The sequence below is a fragment of the Bombina bombina genome, chromosome 5, assembly GCF_027579735.1.
Source record: "Bombina bombina isolate aBomBom1 chromosome 5, aBomBom1.pri, whole genome shotgun sequence".
NCBI classification, from domain to species: Eukaryota; Metazoa; Chordata; class Amphibia; order Anura; family Bombinatoridae; genus Bombina; species Bombina bombina.
In genome coordinates, this window is record NC_069503.1 from 1,032,361,926 (window position 1) to 1,032,374,700 (window position 12,775).

Genomic DNA, 12,775 nt, shown 5'->3' on the forward strand with positions numbered 1-12,775 from the left:
AACTAACATGAGAACAAATAAAAACATCCTACCTCTATGCTTTCTAGGTTCTTGTTGTAGTGTAGTGCTATGTGTAGGTATAAGTTAAGGAGTGACATTGTCAGTGTGGTTCTGAAACCGTCTCATAAACAACACTCTTTCTGATAGGAGCTGTCAATTATCGCATGCCTCCACTTAGTGTTATCATGTAGAGTATGTAACTATTTAACTAGCAAACACACTGAGTAGGAATCAGCATCAAAAACATATAACCGTTGTCTATTTTTACTTAATATGTTGTACCTTATGAGTTTGTACCTATAGTAGGCACCCTATGATATTGTAATGACACTGATGTTTACTTATAAATTTATCTGGCAAATAGTTGTCAAACCATTGAAAGATCAACAGGTACTCAGTGTCACCCACATAAAGCAATGTATAAACTTGTGTGAACAGGTGAATAGAACAAACACGTGCCTATACTAGCATATATAACAGTCTGCAAGTGCCTAGGTAGGCAATACTTCATATATGGTAAACCACAAGTATGTTTACTCTAAAGAAGATATACAATACTTATCAGGTGCCTCTTAATGTTTGGTGTGTCCATAACTTGGGGGTGATAATAGTCGCTCAAGTACCAGAGTTCTGTCCATGAGTATCACTTTCTCGTGGTTGGTGTTCCTGCTGCTGAGCTCCCATCTGTTCAGGCTGTTGAATGTCAATTTCAAGTACTTTACAAAATTCAGGAAGATCTGTCGGCACTCTGTAGATTGTTTGCGTTCCATTTTTAGAGGCTATTAAGCATACTGGGAAGCCCCATTTGTACTGGATTTTGTGTGCTTCGAGCTCTGTAGTGATATATTTAAGGTCTCTTCTCTTCTGCAAGGTAATCTTACGTAGTTCAATAAAAATCCCGCATGTGTCACAGTCTTTATACTTCTTGCTTTTTGGAGCTTTAGGTGAGGGTCTTGGTCTAAGAGCCCTATGTGCTCTCTCAATTGGGATATCTGCAGAATTTGGTGTTCCTTTTAGTGCGCAAAATAGATCCTGTAGGTATCCTTTCAGTGAGGTATTTGTGACAGATTCCGGGACCCCCCTAATCCTGATGCTGTTCCTTCGTACCCTGTTGTCCAGGTCCTCAATCCTGGACAGAAAAAACTGACTATTTTCCTTGTGGTCTTGAATGTGCTGTGAGATGGTTTTAACTTTATTTTGATGGAATTCTTGCTTATTTTCCAGTATTTGGACTTGTTGATTGACCTGCGTTATGTACTTTTTTAGATCTCCAAAAAGTGATCTCATTTCAGCCAGGATTTTATTAATGTCATCTTTAGAGGCTATAGTATTAAGGTCTTCTCTAGTCAAATATTCTTGTTGTTGGATAGGAGTGGTAGTAGCCAAGTCAGTAGTATTATGGATAGGGGAAGGGGGTCTATGATCCAATGTGTCTGTGCTGGGTGTCATTATTTTAAGATAATTAGTTAGATTTGCAGATTTTGTCCCCTTTTCTATCTTACTATTTTTCCTGTTGGACATGTCACTGTTGTCTGTGGTAGAATTGGAACTTTTATCCAGTGGCACACCCGTATGAGGCTTTATATTAGGCAATTGCTTTTAGCGTAAACGTGCCAGTGATAGGTAGTTTATCCCCTTGATGTTAAGGTTGGTCTCCTATCTGGTCTCCCTGTATTTATGATAAATAATGCAGTACAGCCGGTATTATTATAACTTTTGTTTCATAAGTGCATAATGTCCAAAATAGCAGACTAGCTTGTAGGCCTCTAGAATTTTTATAAATTATTAATGAGCCCCAGGGTTGTTAACTTGTCCTCCTAGAATGTAGTGTTTTTCTTTTATAATTTAAGAGCTCTTGTGCTATGTCTGGAGAACTGTGTATGACTAATTTGCACTCGCCGTGAGATCTAGTTATGTGCGACATATATTGCTCACCAATCTCTGCGGCTGCGTGGTTCAACTCCGGCATTCAGGTATAGCCTCTCCTGTACTGGACTGCTCAATCGACCTGTTACTTAGTGCCGCCAACGACACCGGAGCGTCACTCCTTCTCCCCACTCCAACCTCCTTATCTCCAATCTGACCCCAGGAGTCAGCAAGCAAGCGAACCAGGTGAGACAGAGCTTGTCCCTGTTTCTCAGGTGCAGATGGTTGTAGCGTGTGTTCCGCTAATTCAATGTCCTGATTGATGGCGAGTGCAGTGAATCCTCCTTCCAATCGAAGCTTGCTTTCCCGATAGCTGTGTGACAACTATGACATAATGTGTGTATGGCCCAGAGTAGGCCTTTATTACCGGGTCGGCGATAGTAGGTGGAGGTCAGTCGCTGGTGCTCAGATTCCCTCTCAACATTTACTGTGTGAGTTAGTGTGTCTAAGCCTGCATTTGTAATCCAAATTGTAAAATATTGGCCCCCATTATTCAACTATTCATTGGGTGTGAGGCATAAGAGCCAAGAATTAAGCAGCCATCACCCTGCATGGCTAGACTTGCCCCCCCCCCCCATTGATCCATTTTACCTGCTGGAGTGTATTAAATTGTTTACAAATAGCTTGTTTACCCTTATTTAGGCATTTGAAATAGCTGATATAGCCTGTGGAATCCTAACCTACACAGAAAGTTTCTATACTAAGCTATTTATAAACCAAAGTAAACACATCCAGCATGAAAAAATACACTCCCAGTGGGGTGTATGATAGTTGAGTAATAAAATGTTAATTTTCCATTGTTCTCTTGAAGTATTGGGCTTTGGTTTACAAACAGATATAAAATAAGAAAGCCAGTCTGTGTACACAAAGTGATAGCATATTGAGATCTGCTATTACCTACAAGCTTAACCCATTTCAATAGGTTGTGGTTTAAAAGCACAACACCAGCTAATTCATAAACAAAAATAAACCTAAAATGGAATTTCTCATACATTTTATACTCAGATGGTATAACAAGTAATTGAAAATACATTAAATAATGGAAGGTGTTTTCAACAGTTGAAAAGGAATAAAATGGATTAAACAAGAGGGTATAAGGTCTAAATTTGAACTAAGTCATAGGAGCTGATTTATGAAGCTCTGTATGGAGCTTGATGCCCCTTGTCTAAAGACCGCTGCTCCATAACTTGTCTGCCTGCTCTGAGGCCGAAGACAGAAATCAACCCGATCGAATACGATCAGGTTGATTGGCACCCCCTGCTAGCAGCCGATTTGCCACGAATCTGCAGGGGGCGGAATTGCACCAGCAGTCAGCATTTATCAATGTGCAGCGGACATGATACGCTACTTCGCCCCATAGAATCACAAACTGGTATAAAACCCCTTGAAAGAGAAAACCTTCTCCCAGATGAAGAAATAGTGAACTGAATCAATCCGCCTTCAAAATTCACTCATAGGATGCGAAATGCAGAAAAAGTACAGTACTCAGTTCAAGTCAAATTTAAGTGACTTCCAGTATTGGTAAGGAAACTAGAAGATCCATTTTGAAGAACAATCTATGCCACGACTGGGACATTGTTTGACTTAACAAACAGACAATTATCTCATTAGAGAAAAGACCAAGCCTGGAAAGAGAGGAAACCTTCATAAAGAACAATTTTAGATATTTACTGGTAACTTCTCATCCTGAATAAACCAACTCCCTACACTGTGCAGAAAACCCAGACTATAACCACAACTAGTGTTAGTAGTAATTTAAGTCCAAAAAAGATGAATAAAAACTACTAGGAAAAAGTCTGTTTTATCGAGGAGTCCAAAAGGATTACTAAGAATACAGATTGTAATCCCTGCACAAAGGAATAGCAAGCTGAATTGAGAAGGCTGAAATAAAATGTGCAAAGGGACATATGATGGTGAAATCAGTCACCCAAGACTCTCAGAAATAAAACTCAAATTTAGGAGAACAAAACTTGCTTTAAATTGATTCTCCTTCAATGTATGCAAAAAACAACAGAAGTCTGTTGTTCAAATAAAATTTAATCAAATAAATACTCTCATAACAAACAAAGAACCCTTCTTTGGACTTTACTATAGCTGCCAGAACCTATGCAAAAAGTCTGGGAGCTATAGTGCATTCCAAAGAAGAGCAAAAAACAGAAAATGTTTGTCTTGAAGGTCATATTTAAGAACTGATAGTGTTCCTTGAGAATAGGAATATGAAAAAGGGCATCCTTTACATCTTTCGTGAACATTAAAGAACCCTTATTAACTAGTGTAAAATGGACAAAACAGAATCCATCTTAAAGTAAGGTAAAACCTGTTAAAAATTTAAGAGACAAAATAGACAAAAAGGTTTCCCTTTCTTGGAGAACAATTTGGAATGCAATCTTTGATATTTTTTCAAAAACTGGAACTGGAGCAATTACCTCTAGATTTTAGGACAAGAGCTGAGAATGAATAGAATAACGTTCACTGAAGGAAACATCAGCCTGCGGAACAAACTATAATCATAGGTAATTATGATTATAATCTACAGATTTTGGACATACTGCAACTAGTCCCTATGAAAAGGAATAAGCTATCATCCACCAGACTATAAAGTGGATTGGTGGTTTTATATATATATATATATATATATATATATATATATATAGTTTATGTAAATACAGCATATTGTGTTAAACTGTGGACATAAGTTTGTAATATGTCAAAGTTATGTGGTTAATACCATGTTTGAAACCCCTTTATATGTTATTACAAGAAGAAGAAAGAAAAAAAAACTATATATATATATATATATATATATATATATATATATATATATATACATACACACATACATACTTACACACCTGAATATATATATATATATATATATATATAAAATTCAAATTATACAAAAGAACTAATCGCCTCCAGGTGCCTACATTCTGAGAAAACAGGATTTAAAATGACATCCGCTATTGAAGGGGGGGGCGGAAAGGCAGGAAAATAGTGTGGCTGGAAGCTGGTTCACTGCACCACTAAGTGATGTAAAAAAAGAAAAATATGCATGCACTACAGAGAAACCGTGACCACTTTCCTGTAGCCTACATCCTGAAAAGGTGGAGAATGCTGAAAGAACTGCTCTATTGATAGCTATAATAAAGATAAAAGAATGCGTTACAGGGAAACTGTGACCACGCCCCTGAAGCACACTTGCTGACAATACTGAAAACACTAAAAGTTCTGTGCTAACATAAAGCAAACAAAATGTATAATTATTATGAATATAATAAAGTCAGTACCAGAATGCACAATGTCCCATAATATGAACTAACAAAATAGTGATTGAGTCTGTAACTAAAGTGTCCTTTGGCTATGATATATACACATCTATGTACTATGTATAAGTGCCGTGGTACTTACCTGTTATGCACCCACTTTTCCATGCTAACCCAACTAGTAAAAAAACTGCTTCGAAGAGAAAACCCATACAGTGTGGTACTAATAACAGCAGAGGATCTCAATTTGGAGTGCAATGATAAACCGACAGGAGCCATAAGAGACAAGTCCCCATAGCACCTGTTGCAGACTAACCTAACAAGAGGAGGAAGGCATGTGACTAACTCCAAAAGGGTGTTCTTGCGCAGGTGAGAGGGATTAAAAGATTGTGAAATGTTGGGTATCTTTGCCTCCTCCTAGTTGCCAGGAGTTTGAATCCAACAGGTAATGGCTCATGGATTCTTGCCACCTTATGAAAGAAATTCAAGTGCTCTGTTTTAAGTTTGGACAAAGCAGCTCTATATCAGATACCCAAATGGGGGTCTTATTAGTTTTACTTTTTATTGTATGCCTTGTGTTCTTAATATTCTTTGGCATAAATCATGTTTAAGCTTAAAGAAACAATTTAACTCTAAATGTTTACCACAATTTGTTTATGGTTATTATTAGTAGTTACATAATAAACACATTTATTTTTATTTTTTTATTTATTTGGATGTATTTTACCCATTCTTACTATATCATATTTGGTATACAGTATTTATTAGTATTTTGTAAAGATTTTGTTTTTCTTTATACGGATCAAATTTTGACCTTGAGCACTTATTTTTTTTTGTTCTATCTAGTAGTTATAACTGAAATTTCAATTCATTATTTTAAAGCCATTTAGTAAGTTGTACAGTAATTATATTTATTTGTATTCAGTTTACATACTGGCATCCAGGGGCACAGTTACACGGAATAAATACATAGCCACAGATTATTCCTACTATTCCTATTATCTCAAGCTTTCCTTGGTGTTGCTAAAATTAACATATTTATGCATTTTAGTCCATAAAACATCTCTGTTTTAAAATACCTCACAGTAATAATCCAAGAACATGCAATCCAATAAATACATATTGATGTATTACTCTTTTTCTGCAATATTTATAAAATATGCATATCAAACTACGAAAAAGGGGAACAAATTGTATGATGTTAAAACATTTACATTGTATATATGAGCAGCTGCAATTTTTTTTATTTACAAAAATATCATTTTATTTGTTCACACATTTATTAGTGAGACTACTTGTTTAACCATTAGTAGCAAGTTGGTTGTTTTGGATTGATGAACAACAGTAAAATATTCTTGCTGAGTTTGAAATCATCTGGTACTTTTAGTGCCATTTAAACATCTTTGAAGGCTCCCTAATGATTCATGTCTGAATTGTAAAACCACTGTCCATTTCAATTCTAAAGACTCCATTGGTACTGACATACTACAGCTGATAACCACTGATTTTTTTTATGATGTTGTCAGCTTACCATATTTTTTATATACTTCTTGCAAAGGAAGATTAAAAAAAAATGTGCAGTGAACTTACATTGTCCAAATGGCACAAAACATCAACAAGGTAAGGAAATATCACAAATTATCCTCTAATATTCCTATAAATGCCTATACCAGCTGCTTCAGAATTAAGCAGATAACGGCTCACCTAAGGACCATTAATAGCTGCTATGAAGCATGACACAGCAGCTAATGCATTCTTAAGTTAATATGTCAGCTACCTTTGAAAGTAGACAGTCTCTGGATCTACATCTTTTTTCAAACAATTTTAATTTCCTCATATATCCTCCTGTATCGTTGGTACATCTCTAGCTTCAGGGCATGCTGTCATACTATAATTCTGTTCTTTTTCTTTCAAAAACATTCTTTTCACTAGCACTGTATAAACTGTATATTAAAGTACATTTTCTTAATATTTCCAGAAATTTTGCCCTAAGTCTCTTTATAAGTTTAGACTTAAAGTTAAAACTGATTCATATCAAATAGATCTGTCAACAACTGTACATTTTGGATTTGTAAACTAGTAATGGCATTGATTAACCCCCTGGCTGCCAGAGAGATTGACCTTTTTTCCCAAGGATCAATAGAGTGAACAAACTCAAGCATTTATTTATCTTTTTTAATAAATCGTCATTTGTATGCAGAAATCACTGGGCTTGTTTATGATTAGCCAAGGTGCTATACTGAAACAGATAATCTTATTAAAGGGATCTAAAAATTTTTAAATGAATATCATGTACCTAAAAAAGGACTATTTAAATATGCTGAAATCATTTTTCCACATGAGAAATAGTTACTTTAAATCTGTTTTGATTTTAAAGCTAAAGTCCAACTGAACTATTTGTTTTTGGGCTATGAGAGGAAAACAAATTTGCTCTTCATGATTCAGACAGAGAATACAAATTTAAACAACTTTCCAATTTACTTCTATTATCAAATGTTCTTTATTTTCTTGTTATCCTTTGTTGAAAAGCAGGAAGGTAAGCTCAAGAGTCTACATGTCTCTGCAGCACATTTTTGCAACAATGTTATACATTGCAGGAGCACTGTGAACCAGCCATGTGCATGCTACCTACCTAAATATCTCTTCAACACTGAATAACACAAGAACAAAACAAATTTGATAATAGAAGCAAATTGGAAACTTTTTTTTTTAAATTGCTGAATCATAAAAATAAACTTTTATTGTAAAAATAAAAATTAAAAGTATTCAGAGGATGTTTTTCCAATATCTTGATTATTTAACATTTTAAAGAGGTTCTTAGTAATACTCAAAAAAGTACCAATATTCTTGCAAATGATCACCTCACATAACCTCCAATATAGGGATTTATTAGGGATGGGTAAATGTCAAAATTTGTATTTATATATGGTAAAAGGAATGTTCCCTTTAATATTTTCTGCCATTCTATAGAACATATGTTATCATTTAGGTATTTGAATGGATAGTGTGAATATTACATTTGAATTTTGATTCCAGTAGACTTAAAAAGACATAAAACCCAACATTTTTAATTCATGATTCAAACAGAGCAAGCAATTTTAAACAACCTTCCAATTTACTTCTATTATCAAATTTGCTATATTCTCTTTATATCCTTTATTGTTGCAGCAGCAATGCAGTGCTTGTAGTTAGCTGAACACATCAGGGCCTCCATTACATATGCAGTGTCGCCCGCAAAAGCCGGCGACGCCAGATTTTATGCGATTTTGGTATTACATATACGGCGTAGCATACAAGTTACGCGCGTATATTTCACCCTTCGGACGTATTTTTTTTACTCATAGACTAACATAGAACAGACGCGCAATTTGGTATCCAATATACAGCGTAAGGACTTACGCGCGCAGAATTCAGAAAATCTACTCCATTCTCATCTCGCCACATATTGCAGGCGCAGCAACCCATGCACTGACTAAAAAAGAAACATAACTCCCTGGAAGCCTTAACAAACACATACATTTAAGCAGTATCTCAAGGTTAAAGGGACAGTATACTATGATATTGTTTTTTTAAGGTTTATTTGTGTATTTGAAATAGTTTGAAGCCACAACATAATCAAATGGATTGAGCTTGTAGGTACTTTATCATATTGTGGACATATACTTGCTTATGTACTTTAAATTTCTTCTCAAAACAATCAACAATACTTGGAGGAGAGAACAATGGGAAATCATAATTGTATTACCTTCATCTCTTTATATATGGGTTTATATATGAATTTTGAATAGCATAATTACGTGTTGCATTTTTATATGAAATTGCGGTTCATTTTTATGAGTGTTAGCCTAATTTGCATGAAACTACTCTTTATTGACACTTTCCGTGGATAAAATACTGGCGTAAGTTACTTGCAACGACTAAAATGTGTATTTGCGCACATTTCATAAGATCGCCAGTTTGTCCTACTTACACCAGTTTAGCATCTAACGGCGCAATATATGTAATACCCCGATGTGCAAGGTGAAATTACGGGTGGCGCGGGTTCCCACGCTTGCACAAAAACCTGCGCCGTATATGTGATCGCGCCCCTGGTGAGCAAATAACAGTCAAATATGTGCATCTACCAATCAACAGCTAGCTCTCAAAAGTGATTTGCTACTCCTGAGCATACCCAGATATGATTTTCAACAAAAGATAAAAAGAGTAGGAAGGAAGTTAGATAAGAGAAGAAAATTGTAAAATGTTCTGTCTGAAATTATTTATTTTATTCTTTTAATGTCCTTTAAACTGAAGTCTATGAAAGTCAATATTCAAATACTATTTTAAAAAGTTTATGTGATAAAGAGAAAATTGGGGGAAAATAATGACAAAGTTTAGAAACATTTTACATTCATTTAGAATAAGCAAACAGTGGCCAAATTTTATATTTTTAATGAATGTGCAAAATCTATTTCTATAATTTGGTGGTTATATTTTTATACAATGTGTACAAAGTTTAGGTATGGAACAGATCCTAATAAATACAGCAGGAACAGCCCTTATCTAATGATTTTTGTCACCATTAACGTCTACAGGGAATTTAGGAGATACATTATTTGCTAAACTATTCTAAATAATTCTAATAGACCTCGGTATATGTTACATATCCAATGAAAATTATGTTTTATTTCCATTCCCTTATTGAATTGAACATGCATGGTAATACAACAAAATGCAAAAATCTCAAAATAGTACATTTTTTGTATTTTACATTAAGACAAGTAATTGAATTGCATTGTTATTTTGATTTATGACTTACCATTTAACTTAGGACTTGGTGTACCCACTGCTGGTTTCACCACAGTCTTGTCACCAGCTGAAAAACATAAATGAATAAACAATGAAAAATTAATGAGGTAACTTTTTTAAACAAAATAAAGTAGTGTTGCGCATTCAGTACTTAACATTCCCTTTAAATAAAAGAATCTCTCTTTTATAACTTCATAGTTTTTTAATACAGAGATTTAATTGAAACTCATATTTTATAACCAGTTTTGAATTTATTAAGGAACTGATCTGTATTTCTTATTTTTTTATTTACTTGTTTACATTATATACACATTATATTTATCCCTTTTTTTCATAGCCTTCTTTTACATGACATTTATTTAATGGTTCTCAAGTGATACTAACATGTAAAATGAATAATAAAGTGGAAACAAAGTAACAGATGCTAAGGGTCCCATTTATTGTTGTCTTAATCTTTTGCTTTCTCTGTTTTAATCTTATCTGAATTGCTTTATTGCCAATAATGTACATTTTGTCTTAGTCCTTCGTTAGCTTTTATTTTAATTAAACTGAATTGGTCTGGCTCTTCCATGCGCTGATGTTCGAAACTGCCACGAGGTGGTGAGATATTCAAAAGTGATCCATTGAGATGTTAAGAAAGCTGGCAAAATATTCAAAAGGGCTGACAGTACTGTTTAAAGGAAGCATTGTCATACATTTCAGTGGGTGGTAATGCTGATCTGATACCAGCGATATATTCAAAGCAGCATTGCCACAAAGGGATCTCTTTACACAGTACTGTATGGCAATACAATTTATATGTGTCAACAGAAACTCAACCCTGTTCTTACAATACAATAGGGAATTAAATATATCAATAATACACCTATAGGAACTGGGGGATTGTGGCTATATCATATATGTACATACACTGTTTAATGTATATGTACTGTCGAATGTAATGTTAGAATATGTATTTAAACTGTAAACATGACTGTACTAATCATCTATTGTGTCCTTTGGGGTCTAATATTACTTATTTTAATATTGTGATTGTGCATTTTAGATATTTATATTTGCATTATATTGTGAACGTACATTTGCAATCACAATATTCACATTTCACAATATTACGATTGCATTTTCGTGTTTTCATATTTCACAATAATGCGGTCACAATTTTTGTGTTTTCATATTTAACAATATAGTGATTGCGTATCCGTGTTTGTAATTTTCATATTTCATTATATTGCGACTGTAATTGCGCAGTCGTGTTTTACTTATAATATTGCCATTGCACAGTAGCAAACATGTTCTATAATATTATTAATATATATCTATAGATGTAGATATAGATATATATTAATATGATGAAATATGAATATTACAAATGCTTAAACGTGATATATGCCTAAGGACACAATAGAAGATTAGTACAATCATGTTTACAGTTTACATACATATTGTAACATACAATACCCCAGCTTCTATAGTTTTAAAAGGAAGTGTTTATTTATTTAGGCTTTATTAACAAAGTCGATCGCAGATATGTTGAATATATAGGTGGTCCTTGGGAGTTTACTGGGCCTTCCATGGGAGTAACCTGTATTTTAATGGGGCAACATTGCTGTGGGTTTCTAATATTGAAAGTACTGTCCTCCATCTTAGCTATCCCTTTTCAGCCATTTCAGTCTCGCCTGCTTTTCAGGGGTGATATTTCCCAGTGTGATAAATCTAGTGTATAAACAGTGAAACTGAATATATATATGCATAATTTGAAGTGTTACTACACATACAACTTTTTTATTTACGCAAATGCACAGTCTATTTCATGTAAACACGCTTTAAAGACAGCGCCCCTGCTCCTGACATTGCCACTGAGCTGACATTTGTTGAAGTTGCAATCTCCGTTATATCCTATGGAAGACACATTGCTACTTGTCAGCACAATGAGGTTCAGCCCACTATTTTATAATATTTCAACAGACCGACCGGCTGCGAACCTGGTGAACCCAAAAGGTAATTTGTCATTGGCCTGTCCATGTTTGCAATATTGGGAAAGTCACAGTTTTAAAATATTTGGTATATTTATTGTATTAAATGCATTTGTATAATATTATACATATAAAAAGAAAACTAACTTAAGATTTAAATAACTGATGTAGAGAAAAAAGGACCACAAATATGTATCACATGTTTTCCTATCAGATGTGGTAAAAAATAAAAAAACGATATGCTTATCTTGTTCTAGCACAGGTGATTTAAAATAGATGACACCATATAGATTAAAAAAGCATGCAGGATATTATTTACATTTCTAGCATATTTGGATACTGGTGCAGTACCTTATTGCTGAATATGTCATCAGTATCTTTATACTACAAATCTACCTGTGCTATAAAAAAGTCAATAAATCCCCATGTTAGCCTTTACTTTAAAGGATAATCTGATAATAACTATGGATTTTGCAAGAAACACACAAACACCAAAAAGCAATATGTAGACAAAGACACATAGAGGGTGCCTTGTGAGTTGAGACCATTATCAAATTTAAACAAATGGTGTTTTTTCTTTATTATTAGGTTCTCTCTGTGTATCCTTGTTTCCTTCAGAATTTGATGTATGTGGTTTCCTTATGCCAGACAAGAGGAATGCATTTTTGGAATCAGACTAGTGTTATTTATGTTACATACTTTCATGCTGCACTGAGTGAACCTTGTGTGGTTTGTTAATAATTTTTAGATGCATATGTGCTCCAGAAGAGCCTGACATGATTAAAACGGTTTTGGAGACTAAAGGATGTTAAAGCAGCAACAATA

The 12,775-nt window shown here is 34.3% G+C and overlaps 1 protein-coding gene across 1 annotated transcript in view; it reads right to left on the reverse strand.

Annotated features, from left to right (window-relative positions):
- CSMD3 (CUB and Sushi multiple domains 3) overlaps positions 1–12,775 on the reverse strand; it is a 1,747,434-nt gene that overhangs the window by 44,849 nt on the left and 1,689,810 nt on the right. The window contains 1 exon segment of the mRNA XM_053715303.1: positions 1,149–1,173. Coding sequence (XP_053571278.1) covers positions 1,149–1,173 — 25 coding nt within the window.